The 18,156-nt window shown below is 40.9% G+C and overlaps 2 protein-coding genes across 3 annotated transcripts in view; one reads left to right on the top strand and one right to left on the bottom strand.

Annotated features, from left to right (window-relative positions):
• afap1l2 (actin filament associated protein 1-like 2) overlaps positions 1–18,156 on the top strand; it is a 36,154-nt gene that overhangs the window by 8,328 nt on the left and 9,670 nt on the right. For both annotated transcript variants that reach the window (XM_071463624.1, XM_071463625.1), the window contains exons 2-4: positions 4,031–4,159; positions 8,295–8,360; positions 11,295–11,386. In XM_071463624.1, coding sequence (XP_071319725.1) covers positions 4,031–4,159; positions 8,295–8,360; positions 11,295–11,386 — 287 coding nt within the window. The remainder of the gene's footprint in view (positions 1–4,030; positions 4,160–8,294; positions 8,361–11,294; positions 11,387–18,156) is intronic.
• On the bottom strand, positions 11,708–14,959 carry LOC139609282 (kelch repeat and BTB domain-containing protein 13). Its single transcript, XM_071463631.1, has one exon. The coding sequence runs from the start codon at positions 13,816–13,818 to the stop codon at positions 12,310–12,312; it is 1,509 nt and encodes a 502-aa protein (XP_071319732.1). The 5' UTR covers positions 13,819–14,959; the 3' UTR covers positions 11,708–12,309.

Here is an 18,156-nt window from a genome sequence, read left to right as displayed (position 1 = left end):
ATAAGAAACAGAGAGGTAGAAGGTAAAATAGAAAGAGATGGTCATTCAGATTTAAAAGGACTGCTATTTGGAGGACATGGGTGACAACTTGGTTTGTTTGGTGAACATACAAAATATTTCTTAAGGTGACTATCCCAAGTCACCAGTTCAAAACTCAACTGAACACATGAAAAATGTCAACTACCAAAGAAAGGAAAGCTGTCACATTCTTCTTATAAAGCCTCTGACAAGGCACACTGAAGCTGCTGTGGTGGCTTGCGGCATCCCAGCGGCCTTTTAATGCTTTTAAGCCTTTTACTTTCTCTTTTGTTTTGCTTTTTCTCCAGTTTTTTTCTCCTTTTTAGGGCTGAAGTGTATTACACCCATTATTTTTCTAGCAGTTGTGGGAGAGAGTATACTTGGAGGGAAAGCTAATTAGCTTCATGTCAGTTTCGAGACTGATCCCACCGAGCGTACCAGCAACTGCATTTAACCTGGAAGCAGTGCGATTGAAATGAGAGGCCATGTCTGCCTCGTTAATCTGATAAGATGAAATGCTTGTGCTCATCTCTGCTGAGATGTGGCCTGTCAGTGTTGATCCAGAACCTCAAGCCTCTCAGAGCAGGAAATGCTGCCAGGATCCTGACAAGACCCCCTTGTTCAGCAGATTTGTTCAAATTTAACAAGGAGAATGGTGGGGACAGACTCAAGTCCGACTGCTTCTCTTCTTTGAATGAAAAGCCCTCCCTTATTCAGACATAGACGTTTTGAATGTCGTCCTATTTTTGTCTATCGCATTCCTTGGCTCACCAATTGTTGCACTTTTTACTATTTTAAAATGCACAAACATATTATTTGTGTGCATAGTTAAGATTAACACTTTTATCTGTTATTTGATTATTTTATTTTCAATAAATCCTCGTCATCATCTTCCTCCTCAAAGGACAAACAGGAAGTTAGCAGCTGTGGTCTGTGGTTATTAAAGATTGAAAAGAAGCTACCATTTGTAGTCCAGATGCACAGATGGATGTAGAGATAGACATGCATGCAAAGACGTTCATAGATTTGGTTGGTTATTTTTGGAGGGCTAATAAAAACAATTCCAGTCAAATTGAAAGAACAAGCCTTTCCACATCGGCCATAGCCAGGGTCAGACAAGGTGAACAGATGGAGGCGAGCGCCGATTAAAAGACTTCAGCGTGTTGCAAATGAAATTGCACAAAACATTTGTTATGTATAATCTCTGCTCTGATCTTCTTGCCTATATTTCACGAAAAATTCACACAGTGTTACATCAAAAGTAACAGCAACGGTCCAATGAGTGGTCAGACAGCCAGACAGGTTTTAAACAAGACCCCATTAAAGGTCTGCCTTTTTCATTTCATTCCTCTGTTTGAACCTAATCAGGCACTGCAAATACATCTTAGTTATCTGCCAACTTATCTGAGCACTAAATCAAACCGAAAGATGTGGACATCTCAAACGAAAGGGTAATTGTTTTTCTTGTTAATGGAACAAACCAGAAAGGACAACCTCAGGCATGAGGAAGACTAATTTCCTATGTGCGTAATGTAGGCATATGAAAACTTAAAATTCAACTTATTATGCCAACAGACTTTATACTGTTAAGTGTCCTCTATATTTTATTCTTACCTGCCCTTTTTACTGTGTTTTAATTGCAGCAGTTAGTTAGAAAACACTGTAGTACTCTGGCTGGCTGGCTCTCTCAAATTCCTTTTGGCCATTTTACAGAAGTGAATTGTTTATGCTGTGGAGGCTGCGGTCACTCACTGGATGTGCAGTGGGCGTCTGGCCAAGCCGTAGCCCACAGAGACGGCCTGCTGCAGACCTCCCTGTCCTGTCAGCTGACTTCGTTTCCCAGGGTCCCCCAATCCAAAAGGCCATCTGAGTCAATCTCTGCAAACACACAAGGAGGAGAAGCTGGAAAAATGTTTAGATTCATACCGAGTGGCCAAACATCAGCAGCTAAACAACTATTAGAAATGTAATGAAAGGAAATGTGTGTGGTTTTAATCATTACAGTAACATTTCTACACAAAGAGGAGCCAGTAAATGTTTTTGAGAGTTTTTATCATTGTTTAAGCTGGTTTTAATTACTCTACATCCCCTGTGTGTGTGTGTGTGTGTTTGTGTGTGTGTGTGTGTGTGTGCGTGTGCGTGTGTGGATACATGTTCAGTTCAGTGATGCTTTCCATGGTGCAGGTCCTCCTCACATGGGGCCTCTCAGCAGAAGTTGACTCAGCTTGAGTAGGAGTCATTAAAGAGAACCCAGTTTGCTTTAGCTTCGGGGAACGCCTCTCGTCATCTCTGAGAGGCAAAGCTTACCATGGTCTGACACCTTATGTTGCAGAAATTTCCTGTTTTTCTGAGGTCTTTTGATGTGTGGGAGTGTAAGAAGGGGGTAGAGGGCATGAACATATTCCCCCGCAAGTCCTGGTTAGTGATCAGTTTGAGCCGGAAGGAGCCACTAAAACAGATGAGCTGACAGTTTTTTAATAGAGTTCAAACAGAGAGGGGCTATTTGTTATTCTTGTAATAGTTTAGCAATTCGTTGTTATTCTATGTGGAGTAAAGTTCAGTTCTTCAGTGGAGTCAGATGATTTAAATAGTCACATTTAAATAGTAGTTTTTGTTTCTGTCTTAGCTTTAAACTTAATTTCACTTTTAGTCACAGGACATATCTTTAGTTGTCAAGGATGAGAAGGCTGTATCCTGACTAACTATTGATGTGTCCTCGTTAGAGTGCTTGTTATTGTTATGTCAAAGAATGTATATCTAATGCTGTTCTCGATTGGCTATTATAAGATCTACACTTGAAGTGATATGAGTGTCTATTTGTGGAGGCAGGTTAGTTTTAGTGCAGTTTCAGTTCCCAGTTTTCAACTTAAAGGAAAAGAGTTTTACTGGTGTAAATGGGATGAGACAATAAACTTGATTGATTTGATTTGAAAACTTGGAGAAACCAGGCTAGTAATTGCCTTGTGTCCTCAGTCTTTATGCTATGCAATGCTAGTCGCCTTCTGACCCTAGGTCAGTACATCGCACAGACGAGTGTGGCATCGATTGTTTGCTTGTTGTTGTTGCTATTCATAGACAGCTGATTGAGGAAAATTACATTTTTGTCGGTAATTACATTTTACCTTTATGTAATAATGACTGTCTTCTGGCGTTGAATTTTGTGTTTATTTTTAAAGTCAGCCAAGTGGCTGCAGTGAGAAAGGTGATGACATACATTCTGTGGGGACTTTACTTACCACCGCTGATGTTTGCCCCACCTTTTTCTTTTAATAAAGTCTTTCTCCTTTATTCCCCTTCTGTCTCATCTTCTGGTGAAGTGCTCACACACTGAGGCCCACTGTAGCAAGGGGCCTATTCATGAGGCCTAGAGAGAGTGAAGGGAAACACAAAGAGCTCCCCACACAGTGGAGAGGGCTGTGAGCTCAGCTCTGACCCCTGAAGGATGTGTGTGTGTGGGACGCACCCAGACACAGTGGCCCCGCCGACCTGGGCCCAGGCTCCTCCCTCCCATGGACTTGACCTTTTACTAAACCCATACAACTCCCAAAACAACCCCAAAAAGACTTACAACTGTCAGTAGCAAATGCAAGAGAGAATTAAGTGAATGACATAAAGTCTGGATGGTTATTGACTGCTGCCAGCTGAAAACCTCTGATCAGTTTCTCCCATGGAAAATATTGGCATATAGCATGGGGATTAAAACACAAAAGCCAAACAGTGAGAATGAAATCTCTTACAAACTAGCAGCTGAAATCAGTGGCAAAAGACATGTCCTTGGGTTGAACTCCCTGTTCCCAGCCATAAATTAAAGTATAATATTGTGAATATTTTTGCCTGGAAACTTCAGAGGTTTTATATCACTCATGCTTCTTCTTTTTCTTGCTGATGAGAAGCCCCTGTCTAAAACCATTATTTTAATTCTAATAAATATTTCCACACCAAGAAAACCATTTGACATAAAGGGATTTTAATTGGTTATATCTCTGAGACTCTTGTATGTCTGTGCTTCCAGTGCTGGACCAGCTCCTGATGGAGCTCCACCGCTTCCTGCTCATCCTGGACAAGGAGACCCTGAGTGGGAATGCCACCATCCAGAAGGGCTTGTTGGCCGATCTCCTCCAGTCCTACAGATCCTGCAATGGTATGAGGAAAAACTCAGTCAAGAGTGGAAGTGTACTGTAGGTTGTTGAACAGAGAGTGGGAGGTACTGTGGACCTGCTTACAGACATATGTATATATAGGCTATAGCAGAGCGCTGCAGCAGATGAGCTCTTTCATAAAAAATGTGGATTCGACTAGGCTCTCCATCTTAGTTACCTAAAAATGAAGTACAGTCTGGAAAACGTCCACTGTATCAGTTGAGGTCCACTGATATGTGCCAGACCAGTCAGTAAACTAAGAGGAGCTCTCAACATGACTCACTGCCTTTACAAAAACCTTGAAGTTACCTTAATTTGAATTGCAACTATTACAATTTGGCAGTGTAGAAATAAAAGGAAATACAATCCTAAAACTGTATGACCTAGTCCCCACTGCAGTTTTATTCAGGAACTGATCTTGGTGGATTTTTTGAAAGCAATTTCTTTTTCTTTTTGACACCTGACAAAACCAAAATCAGGGTGAAGTGAAAGGTTGCAAACAGCTCTCGGTTTTTATAATACAATTAGAACACATAATTTGGAAAATTACATTTGAGGAAGAGAAAGTTTGAAAGAGACTGAAATAATGTTGGGGTCAACTAAATTTTTCGTTACATTTCTATCTGTGAAATTATATAGCAAAATAAATAAACTGAGTAAAGACTGGGATTTTATATTTTATTGAAAATGGCCAGAACCTTTCTGATATTCAAGGCTTTCATATAACAATGTAAACAACACATTTTCTTTTCAAATTGTAAGACCATCTGTCATTACAGTGATAAAATCTTGCCTGCTCTATGTCATGAGTTGACATTGACCTCCTATGAAGGCTGCAGAATATCTAAACATTACTATAGAGTTCTAGCTGTATGACCTATGAGTAAATCTTTGTATTTAATAACACTCATGAAGTATTGGCGAGTTCTCAGATCCTAATGGTACTTTTAATTATTAAAAGCAGGTACATTGAAAAGGTCAATGGCATAGTATGGCCCACGCACATGTAGAACATGTTCTGTTGCAAATAGGTATGTAATCGGCTGTAAGTGCCTTTTTAGAGGTATCAAGAGCAGGGCTCTTTCAAATAAAAGAAGTAATCACAAACTTTTCCTCACTGTAATTGTTCCTTTCTCATATTTCCTAATGTTGCGGTATTTGTGATTTTTTTAGATGACAGTCACACTGGTTGAGGTTTAACCACAAATGTTTAACTACAGCTCATTCAAAAGCTTTATAGACCAGCTGGCAGTTTGTCTGTCTTTATGCAAAGCACCTTATGTAACATGTGGTCTCGCTTTGCATTTCCCATAATTCAATGAGTTTACGTTGTCGGCAGTTTGGCCCAAGAGGGGCTATCAAGCAACCCACTCTGGTATTACTTTGCTATTTTAAACTCTCGGTAACCACCATGTAATAATTATACTCTTGCTGTCTTCTATTAACAAATACATTTGGGGTCTTTTATCCCATTTTGGTTGCTTAATACCACTATGCGGTGACTGCATTAAATATTTTTGCCTGCATTTCTACCTCCCCTGCAAGATTATCAGACTGATATTTTTATTCTGTGAACGATTGCGGTTATTAGTTTACGCTTATAAGTGAGGTAGAATCAAACAAAGTACCTCTTGCTTCATCATAAAATGATGCATGGCCTGTTGAAGCATCCTGTCAAACAGCTAATGACATGTTTATTTTTCTAACTCACTGGCTCTGAAACGCAACATGAAAAGGGTGCAACTGGTGGGGGGCCGCTGTGATTTACAGTGCCTGGAAGTCAGTTACTTACAACGTGAACCAGTTTGACGCTGAGCCGCGTCCAAGCCTCAGGCCCTAGATGTGTTATTAATTGGTAATAATGAATGACACCGCTGATCCCTCAGAAACCTTAGCCTTATATAATGGTAGAGAAAAGTTGCGCACAATCCACATTGACGCAAGATCTTTGCTTTAGAATAGATAATAACAAAATCCATTTTATCTAAATGAACCAGTTATTTTATTTTCTCTGTCACCTTTGGACTGAAGGAGCCAAAAAAGTTTTGCTGCTCGGTCCCTGCCTCTCTCAGTTTTTCACACTGACACAGACACACACACACAAATACACACAAGCAGTCACGCTTTTCCATGTTCAGGTCCTGGACTCGTCTCTCCATACTTCCTCTCCTGGCTCCAAGCTGTATCATTTTTCCGAAGCTGCATTTATCCTCTGGGGATGCTCACTTCCTTTGAGAAGCAGTTTATAAATAGCACTTCAACTCTGTTCCCCTAAAATCTGGTTTCACTGTACAGGCAAAACATCGTTTCATTCTGCTGCTGTTTGATTTCACCTCACGATATCTATTTCAAAGGAGAAACCTTCTCCAGAGTATCACCCAAGGTTAGAGTTTTGTTTGATTTCCTCTCAGGATATAATCTTAGTCAGCTAAAATATTTAATTCAATCAAACGACCTTCCTCAAAAGTGCACCGCAGCTCCGGAACAAATTCCCATAACAGGTTACAGTAACCAGCTGGAGTTTGCTATGGCAAAACCGCAGGGTTTATTGTTTGAGAGAGGACATTCATTCAAACTGTTTATGTGGCAATGTTATGGCAATGTCTTTGCCAGCTTGTAATTACTCCACCATGTTAATATTGACAGTAAACCAAACCCTGTCCTTTTCTCACTGAGCTGACTTCAGCGTTAGCGCATGACATGAGGTTTTATCAACTTCCTAAATGATACGATTGTTCACACTGACCTGTAAATATTTAGATTCGAGTGCAAAGAAAAGTCAAGTTAGGTCTCTAATGGCTGTCCTAATCATTTGTCCAGTGATGTTCAGCCCCTCCCACCATTTCACAGGAAACCATCACTATGACTATATTTATATTATTTTCTTATTTTCACTTGAATTAAATTGTACCCCTTTATTTTTTATGCCTATCAAACAAAAAAAAACTGATTGGATAAAAAGAAGCTGTTGTTTTTTGACCAATCCTATTTCTTATTTGTGAAAATACTGTAAATTCCATGCAGACACTGAGTGGAAGCACAATTTGAAACTAAACCGCACTCATATCTTTGGTTATAACGTAACCTCTTTGGAGGTCTAGACTGGTCTTAGCGGATGGATCAAGTTCAGGGGCTGAACTGTATGTTTCATTGTACAATTTTCAAAAACTTCAAAGATAGACATTATACAGTGCTGTATCTGTGCAGGCAAGGAGTTCTCTGACTAATGTCTGATGAATGCCCACCACGGTAAGAGTGGGTGTCAATAATGGGCCCATCTGTCTGCACAATGGGCCACTTGTTTGAGTGAAACTCTCCTTTAATCCTGGTCTTTTTGACAAACATGATGAAAGTTTGTTTGGCACCATAAACTGGACTCAGATTTTTCCATCAATGCTACAAGTAAATTCCTTCGGAAGCAAAATATCCTCGCTCTTGTTGTGACTGTAGCTGTGATTTTGTGTACAACCTATGCAGAGGTCTATTTTAAAGATATTCACTACAGTGCATCACAACTTTAAGAAAGCAAAGCCAAGTGTTGGAGATTCAATTCAGTGCAACAAATGAACAAGCCCGAGTCTATGTAAAAATGCACTAGCCTGACCTTACAGTATTTTCAAGGTGGTCAACTTTTCACAATAAAGTCCAGAGGGTGCTGGGAGTCAGAGAACATTTGAAGCCAAACAAATGAATCTGGGAATCCCCTGATGTTTCAATAGCTGGGTCCTCACCTGTCCCACCAAGGGTTTTACTGAGACAGCAGTTCTCTTGTGTTCCTGACAATCAACAATACTGTATGTTCAGTCTGATTAAAGCTCGAAGGATTCCTAGACAGGAGAACCATGCTTGGGAGCCTAGTCCTGTAGAATAAACGTGTGTGGGCCAAAGAGGTGCAGCAGTTTTTTTTTACAACTTCCATTCATTCTTCACATTCGTCACCTTTTTCCTTTCATTCATATTATCAAATATAGAAACTGGGGAAGAATATTTGTAAGAATACTCTAACTGTAACACTACAGTGGTTCATATTTGTCTAATGTTTTGTGTGGTTAAGACACAATATATAGTTACCTGTGGTGAGTGTCAACACTAAGAGCACTGATGTGAACTTAACCACATTTCGCTGTCTCGATGCAGGCGCTGATGAGGAGTACATCTACATGAACAAAGTGATTGTCACCGGGAAGGACAAAAACGACAAAGGTGTGAGTTTCAAACATCTGTAGTGTGAAACAGATATTAGTTATGTTATGGTCATTTTTTTTTCTAAAAGGTAGCTGAAATATAATTTTTACAGAAAAAAAGATTGTATTCTTCCTATTGAAACCACAGGCTTATGACATAATATAGCATCATTGCCACGGCAGGGACATAGTCTTAATGTCAGTGATGTAATGTCGTTTGGTTTGTGCACCACTTTGATACACTCACAAATCTCAGCAACTATTGAAACAGATTCCCCTAGTCATGTTCTTCAGAGGATGAGTCCTAATGACTTTGGTGACCCCTGACTTTTCCTGTAGTGCTGCCATAAGGGCGACATTTTTGTTTTTTTAGTGTATATGTACAGTATAGTGTATATGTTGCTATGAAATTAATGCAGATACACTGAATCCCAAAGACTGTGGTGACTTTAGGTAGACTTTGGTAACTTCATCTTGTGCCACCAGCAGGTCAAAATGTTAATTTCTCTATAATTTATGACTATTTACTATTTATGACCAAATACCTACAGAATGAATGGTATTCCCATCATCCTCAGCTATACTTTTTGTTTAGTACTAATAAGCAAAGCTTACCCACTAACCTAACTAGGGTTGCTATCTGTCCTGTACAGTACAAGATCATCCCGTATAATATGGGATTATCCTGTATTTGAAAATAAAATGCTGTGTCCTGTTTTGTCCCATATTTTTATACACATCATTTCATTTATAAACTATGTCCTCAAAGTGACATGAATAATGTGGTGTCAAATAAAACCAAACTAGTTATGGACTACAAATGGATTGAAGAAGTTTATCAATAAGCAAAAGATTGAAAAGCTCTGTGTTCTTTGAGAAAATATGTTAAGGTGCCTTCTCCAGATGAGGATAACAGTAAGCTCGCATGGTAGAGAACATGTTTATATTTACATTCACATTTACTCTTACTAGTAATTTAACGATCAAGCAAACACATATTCATCAATTGATTTTTAGATTTAGATTTGGGTTAGAGCTTTCTTTATAAGTCATTATTTACTCTAAGTTGCAAATAAACTACTTATATATGCAACTTGGGACAACAGCTTTAAGAAAAAGTACTTTGAGGTTGAACAAGGTGGTCAAACACCACCGCATACTTGTTGAGTTGTTGCATCTCATACTCAATTCCACATGATTAAAGTGACTAGCAGACATGAGAATAAGCTGCAACAAGCAGCAGCCCCCTCAGCCCCCCTCCTTTCACCCACCATTTCCTGTCTGTTTCTTCATAGCGCTGCACCATCTGAGACTGACCTGTTTTGTTTGGACAGTGATGAAGAATGTGGTTTGAATGTGCACTAGACTTAACACATATTTTCAGCAGCGACGCTAGCAAAGCCACAGGTTTTCTTTCGCATAGACCGATGGAAAGTGGAGGCGTAGATATGAGAGACACAGAGGCTCCTTAATTAGCAACAACTTGGTTAAACTGAACTGTATCTTTCAGTTAACATGCAAGAGAAGGGCTTTAACAAAAGCTCAGCTATTGTTATGTCAGTGCTAATACACATGCAATGTGTGAGAATACTGACCCAGTTTAATGTAATTCAGCACATCTTGTTTCCCATCCTCATGATGATACAACAAAACTTGGACCTACGGTGAAGTTGCATAACTGGATTTTTTTTCTTAATGTCCTTTGCAACACAGTCATGAGCTCCAAAGGGCCAAACCTTTTTTTTTTTTGGTCTTTGCTATTTGAAGCTCAAGGATGTTCCGTAGCTGCATTCATGTTTGAGACAGAGAAAGATTCAGTGAGTGATTTTTTTTTTTTTTAAAGAGAAGATGTTTAAAGTGACTATGTAAAGCTCACCCCTTGTCTCTGTATGTTAATCCACACGTCAGTACTCAAGTAGAAACTTAATGAAAGGTTTGAAGATAAGTGCAACACAATGGGAGACAATCATTTTGGCAGAGATACACTTATCATCTCACCCTGGGGGTTAAAGCTCCCCTAATAGGTCGAGGTTCACAAGATAACGCAGAGAAAACTTTTTTTTTTCTGCAACACAAAATCTGATCTGATTTTTTCCCTTTATTTTTACTACTAATTTTTGCTAACTACTGGGTAATTTTACCTCTTCACAAGTGGACTTAGCAGTTTAGCATTTTGGGGAAATATGCTCATTTGCCTTCTTGGCGAGATCTGGATGAAAAGATTGGTGCTACTTTCACATCTGTACGCTAAATATTAGGTCCATTCAATATGGAGCTATAGTGAGAAGACCATTCGCTTAGCCTTAGAAGAAAGACTTGAAGCAATGGAAAACAACTAGCCTGACTGTGTACCTTTAAAGCTCAATGATTAACATATTATACCTACACAGTCTGAAAATAAGTTAGTTATTTCCCAGTGTCCAGTCTTTATGCTACAGTAAGCTAAGATAACTGTCTCCTAGCTATAGCTATATATTCATGTTGAAATGACAGATGTGTGAGTGGTATCATGAAATGCAGATAATTTATTTGATTGATTATTATAATTATTATTTTTCCCAAAATATCGAAGGGATTCAAAAGCCAAAGAGGTGAACCACTGCTGTACATAGGCTTAGCATTAGCCATTGTGAGAGTCCTCTTTAATTTTCTTGATTCAATTTTTTCATGTGCTGTGGTGTATGTTTTGTATAAAAGGGTTGTTGCTACCATACAAATGGTTCCCCTTGATTTGGGTTATGTGGTCACTGTAATTAACAATGAAGGGTCTTGAGATACTGGGAAGCACTGACGTCTAGGAGACATCTGGACAGTGTTAGAAAAAAACGGAGCAAATTCAAACTTGCACAATGAACCATTTCTTTCATTTATCTTGAATTTCTGTATGTTTAGCCGATATAATGTAAGAGGTCAAATTTCTGTTGTGCACTGAGTCCCTGCTTTTATGACCCAGATGACAGATCAGATGCCCTGCTGAATGGAAAAGCAGCAAAATGTGTCCCCGTCCCACAGAAGAGCCTTCCCGACCTGCCGCCCCCGAGAACAGTAAGTGATTACCAGCCTGATTCCGTCAGAGTGGATTAACATGTGAAATGATTTGACTCAACATACACACATTGCTTTTTGAGCCTCAGCCACAGTGGTGGGGATGGTAATGGCATAATCAACCCCAGCAGGACTGCTGAACTCAACAAAATACATGGGAAAGTTAAGTGGGAATCACAATATTCAACTGTATGCAAAAGTTGCCCAAAGACAAATTCTAGCTTTAAATGTAATTGACAGTATTTTGGTCTTTTGTTACAGTAAGAACATTACCATCACTAAGCACCTTAAGTATTCATAATAAAGGTCTATGGATTGATATCACGTGATGCCAGAGAATTCCTCTGGTTTTTAATGTACAAGAAAAATTCAGTCTTTGGCCATACAAGACAAAAACATTTCCCACAACCCTCAGAGTTACAAGCCTGAGGCTATGTGAAATGTATTCTCCCATAGAAACAGGTATTTAATCACTCATGGGGCAACAAACCTGAGCAAGTGAGCGTTCAAGAATGTGTGAGAGAGCTGTGTTTTATGTTGACTGGGAGGCCGAATGCTCCTGAATTGGCCCAGTGTGGCCTCAGGAAAAACCTAGAGAATGGGAGGTTTAGGACATCCCGTCAGTGCCTTTGAACTCTGCACACACTCACACACGCACTGTGGCCTCCCCTAATATAAACTACAGTAGCAGCTGTTGCTAATCAGAACAAATGTTTAGTGTCAGCATGTGTGCATGTGTGTGTGTGCACAACTGTGAGTGCATGTGAAAGTGAATGCATTGAAATGAGGAACATTTGGGTATTGGTAGACTATGCAGTCTCCATAAACCGTTAGAATCAGTGTTTTTTTTTTTTTTTATTATTCTTGTACTTTTAGTTTAGAAACCCTGAAGTATCACGTTGTTTTTCAGTTGTGCTGTAATTTCACAGTTGTGGCAAGGCTTCCACAAATCCCTCAGATGTGTCTGGCAAAGACATTTCGTCTTCCTTCCCTTCTGAATCCAGCTGTGGTCTAACTGGTCCCGTCTTGGGAAGCCTGAGTAAACACGTCCACAGTGAACCACTCTTTGGAAATCCCTTCATCTGCCTGCGGGGTTTCCATCCATCTCCAGCGATGGTGTATTCAAGAGTTAGCATGTGTTTCACTGTGAACACAGTGTCCCCCCTTATCATTGCAGTGAACAGCGCCCCCTTGCTGTTTATGTAATGTCCGGCCATGGCTGTCCACTGGCCTGTCGTGATATTGTAGCAGTCCATTAGGCAGCGCAGGAAGTCGTCACAAGGCCCGTTGCGCATCACATATAAATTGTCCCTGTGTGCCACCATACAATGGCCATAGCTTTGAGGTCTGATCATTGTGGTGGCAAGTTTCCATTCATTTTTCACTGGTACATATTCATAGATGTCTGTGGTATCTGGTGGTTTCCAGAAGCAAACAAACATCCTCCGCCTTGCAACAGCACACGCTGCAGATGCTACAGGTCTTGGTGCATGCTGTATAAATGTCCACTCTCCCTTCTCGATGTCATAACTCTCTGCTGTAGAGATTATCCGTTTTTGGACCTCGCCACCAATGGCATAGAGTCGGCCCTCATGCCCCAGCAGGGTGAAGTCATATCTTGGTTGCTGTGGTCCGGGAAGAGCAGTCCAGACCCCTGAGTCTGGGTTGTAGCAAAAGCTGCAGTCCACTGTGTCCTTACCATAGCCATAAACTCCCCCTACAATGTACAATCGATTGTCAAGCACTGCCACACCGGCCATGGAGGTGCTACAGAGAGTGGGGAGGTTAGTTAAATGCTTCCACTCTCCCTCTTTTTCATCAAGGTAGCAAACAACCCTGAAGGAGTCATGAAGCAGTTCCATGGAAGGAGAGTGGGTGCCGATTGCTATATATGTAGTAGGGGACAACGACTGAGAATATTGAAGAAGGTCTTCGGGAATGGCACTCTCTGCTGCTTCCTTCAAATCCTCAAAAGCATCACAAAGGAAAAGAGCTGCACTGTGAAACAGTTTATGTACCCCATAGATGGAGGCTGCATAGTAAAGCAAGAGGCAGTTGTCTGAATCAATAATGTCACAAAGATGCTGCACCAAGCATGCAACCTGCAGGAAAGCAGCGCACTCTACAGCTTCTGTAAGCTCATCCGGGTCGCTGATGGTGGGAATCTCTCCCCTGCAGACAGAAAGTGCGACGAGAAAACCCCTTGCATGCACTCCTCCCTTCAGGTGGAGTTCGTCCTGGTGACTTTCTTTCATCCCAGACTGAAAGAGAGCACAGAAGTAGTCACTGTGTTTCTCCAGCAAGGCCCGCTCCACAGTGAACCAGCTCTCCTCCACCCTCACTCTCACCCAGCCCGCCTGGTGCTCCCTGTCCTCTGGATCAAGGGTCGCATTCTCGGCATGAATATCTCTCAGGCCTTCGAGCATTTCCATGATCTCTTAAACCGGGGTCTTTATTCTCCCTGAAACAGGCTCTCAAGTGACAATACAGCGTGTGACTCGGAAGTAAATGAGCCATTTTTTCCCCGGAGCTGGGCGGTAAATAAAGATTTGTATGAGTTCCATTGCGTCCCGTCTGCATGGTCTGAAAATAGAGTCGGACTATAGATAGCAGCTGTGCCACTTGCAAGCGTCAGGCAGGGAAAGGAAAACTGTTGACATGCACAGTAAGCGGTAGTGCGGCTGCCGGCAACTGGTGATTATCACGACCGCAATACGATTGGCTAGCCCAAGTATTTGCTGAATTATTCATGAATACATCACCTGCCAGCCTTACCCCTTTAAATCCAGTTTTACTTTTATACATGTAGGTCTTCCTTATTTATTGTTAAACATTTTAAGTTGGCCACTTGTGAATACTTACAAATGGGAAAAAAATCTGGAGGCAAAACCATGACAGGTTTAGAGGAGGTCAAAGTGTTCCCAAGGAGAGAAAAATAATGGAAAAACAAATATAGTATGTGCAAAATCTGTGTCATGTGAATTTCTTGTTTTTCTTTTTTTTTTCTGCCTCCCACGTTGCAGCTGACATTTACTGACTTTTTTTCCATCTTCATTCATGCCACTTTCAGTTTGACAAATGCCAACCAGTTACCAGTAACTATGTTACAACTAGAGCAGAGACAGGAAAGGCCCAGAGAGTTCTCCTGAATCTGGCTCTCTAAAGCTGAGCTGCACTGATTATTTTTATCACTACCTTCTCCCCTTCTCCTCTGAGCTCCCAGCAGGCTTTCAGATACACTGTGTCTGTGTGTGTGTGTGTGTGTGTGTGTGTGTGTGTGTGTGTGTGTGTGTGTGTGTGTGTGTGTGTTTTCGCTGCGCCAGATTCTTGGCATGGGAACCAGGGATTTTCCATGTTCCTCTGACTGTTCGTTTTTTGGGCTCTTTTTTCCCACTCTTTACCCAAAGCCCCTCCACCACACCCCTGTTCCTCCTCCGCCGCCCCCCTCTCCTTGCTTTTGTTATTTATGCTCCGACTCCTCGATCCGTTCCTTCTACCCGATGTTTCTGTGGTGAGGGTGTGTGTGTGTGTGTGTGTGTGTCTGTGAGAAATGAAAGGTTGAGGGCTACAGTAACTGTTACAGGGCTGGAATGATTGCAAAGTCTGCTGGGGGAAAAAAAAAATACACTTACAGACACACACCTGGCATGTTCCCTTCCCTTCTCTTTTTCATATCAGACCAGCTGGTCTGTGGAATGGCTCCTCTTTAGCCTTGGCTCACACAACAGGCCACCTTAGTTTTTTGGAGATGAGTGAAATGGAGAGAGAAAAAGAAAGAAGATAGAGATAAGGGTGGGTGGGCGGTCTGGGGGGCTGCTGCTGCTCTGGAATGCCTGGCTCTTTGTTTTAATTAATAGCAGATGCCTAGACTGCTGTTTTTTTTTTTTTTCACTGTGGAGCAGTTTACACTGTTAGTACTGTCGTGTGTGTGTGCCTGCCTCATTCTTTACAGAGTCATTTTCTCCGAAGAATCGCTTTTTCTTATGAAGACCCTGTCAACTCTTGAGCTTTTGTAGCTGTTTCTCTTTACTTTTGGGGTCACATCATCTCAAATCATTTCTTAACAGTGACTGAAATGGATTAAGTCCAGATTTTTGTCACTCCAAAAAAAAAAAAAAAAAAAAAAAATATAGCAACGTACTGTTATTGCAACAAGACAGCGACAGAAATTCAGCTGGATCTCTGGATCCAAACACTTGTTTGTGTCCATCATTGTGAAACTGGCCTGATTCCATTCTGTTCTTCTGTGATTTATGGCATCTTCCATCTTGTTCTGTGTCAAGGCCATCCGCTCATTCAGTCATCCTTATATTAAATATCCAGAATTAATGCTACAGTGAGCAGTAGTTCGTCAATTCAGGCACTTATAACATGACAGTTTTTTAGATAGGGAATGATTTGGAACATAGAGCAGCTTTAAGTTGTTCTATATAGTATTTATGGGCCTCAGCAGTGTATTATTTTCAGATATCATTCCAAAACCAAAGGAGACAAGTCATAAACATTATAGCAAAAATGCCCGAATTTAAATAGGTAAGGGCAAAATGCAGTATAATGGTGAAAGCACAGATCTGTCCAATAGCAGACAGGAAAAGCACGGATGTGACACAACTGTAACAATGTCTCTGTTGCACTGAACTGTTGTCGTACCAGTCAGCCAATGTGCACAAAACGAGGACATTCACTGACACAACACTTTCCCTTTTTTTCAACGTTCAACACGACTTGCATCACTTTGAAGATGTGTGTATTTGCTGATGCTAGCACTATGAAAAACCCTCCACATGCTTAATAATGTAGAACTGATGTTATCCTCCTTTAACCGCAGTGATAACATCTCTGTGCCGCACATGTCCTCGTGGATCCTTTCCTCCACTCTCTGGCGTGCCGGTGGATCACACGAGCAAGCGTTCGTCACTATGACCGTATGCGGGCCACGACATGACGCCAGTTGTTATGACAGCTTACGGCATCTGCTATATGTTACTGGAAATGTGTTAGTTCACCGATCTGATATGGTGAAGAAAGCGCTCACAAGCAGGGGATTCCCCGTTTACCGCGGCTGCCTCTGAGAGCCCACGTCAGAAATCATGATTTTGTGATCTTTATACAAACAGACAAATATGAATTGTTTCTCAGTAAATACTCAGAACCTACCACAGGCTGGTAGCCACCAAATATGTTAGTGCCCCTTTTCTCATTTATTCATTTTTCTTGTATAGAGAATAGCCAGATATCATCAAACTCCCAAAGTTGGCTGCAGAGTTATCCTGCAGGAAGGGAATAGCTTTTGTCACATCAAACATTGCTACACTGAAGAGACACTAAGCAGTTTTGACTGACTGATCTCAAATCTCAATTAAATAAACTCCGATTTTATGAGATACTTTCAGATGTTTGTGAAAGTTCACACTTCCACAGAGCCGACCTCCCTCAGGCATGGTTTGCATGATAAATGAAGCTCCTCTGCTAAAGGGTTGTATTTCATATTTCTGTGATCTTGCTGGGAATGTGACAGAGCCTAAGGGGGGAATAAAGTAAAAATGAAGGAGCACAGACAGCGTCTTCAGATCAGTGGTGGGAGGAAACATTAGACATAGTTAAGAAAATCGCTTTTTGTCATTCAACTCAAAGGGTTTCACAGAGTTCACTCGAGAAAAACTTTTTAAATATATATACAATAATATCAGACTTAAGTAACATGAATTGGGGTTTTTTTAAGTGTAACTTTATTTTTCTTTTACATTTTCATGTGTATAAGTAGCTTGAGGTAATGAATAAGCCTACTGGGGCTTTTTTTTCCTCTTCCTGCACATTAATATATGTCACAATTACCTGTGCACATGAATAAATTCAAAAGTTCCTCAGATATCCTCCTCAGGTTACTTATCCCATTTTTCTTTTTTACCTTCCTTTCACATGTCATGTCTTTTACTTCTTTCTTTGGCCTCAGATGAATCCTCCTTCCACGGAAAGTCTGTCTCCATCATCCATCTCCTTGATTCATTCTTTAACCTGGAAAGAATACATAGATTTCATCTTCACTGGTAGCTACTGAATTTTTAAAGCTGAGATGTCATCTTATTTCGAGTACATACCAAGACAAAACTTGCATATCTCCCATCTTCTGCTCGCCACCATAGATTTGTGATAGCTGGAGACCTGTGGCCACAGGCTGTGGAGATAAAGAGCTTTTTCCAGTGAAGAAACCAGGGAAGTTTTTGTTTCAACACAGCGTTTGAGTCAGAAAGTCATCTTTCAAACCCTGATGATGTAACTCCAGTGTAACCTGTGAATCAACAGCAAACTGCAAACCAGGGACATAAGTAAGCTTACAATTTGTCTCACAAAAGAGATGCGTGAATGAGAGTTTTCATTACAAAGTAGCCTTTCCGCGTGATTTCACCATTCCAAAGAAAAACGTGTCATTCTCTACCAAGTAACTGTGAGTTTTTACATCTGCTCTGACGTGGTTTTCACCAGAATTTCTCAGCAGTAAAAAGGTATGAAGCAAAATTCAGAATGGGTCGGTCTCACCAGACTCAGTGGGGTTCAGGGCCACAACTGGTGTGGCTAAAGATTGAGTGGAGGAATTGCAACGCAGACGAGTGGAGAGGAAGACCAGGGCCATCATGTGGACCAGCAGGGAGTCCCTTTTATTCTGTTCTCCTGCTCAGTGTAGCGAGGCCTGTATTGCCACCACACTTATCTACTGTATCTATCTATGAAGAAAAGCTATATTTTTATCCAGTGCACACAGCTAATGCATA

Source organism: Trachinotus anak, unplaced genomic scaffold, assembly GCF_046630095.1.
Source record: "Trachinotus anak isolate AG129_WGS33_773 ecotype Australia unplaced genomic scaffold, CSIRO_AGI_Tana_v1 ptg000025l, whole genome shotgun sequence".
NCBI classification, from domain to species: Eukaryota; Metazoa; Chordata; class Actinopteri; order Carangiformes; family Carangidae; genus Trachinotus; species Trachinotus anak.
Note: the sequence above shows the minus strand (reverse complement) of the source record. Positions and strands in the feature narration are given on the sequence as shown.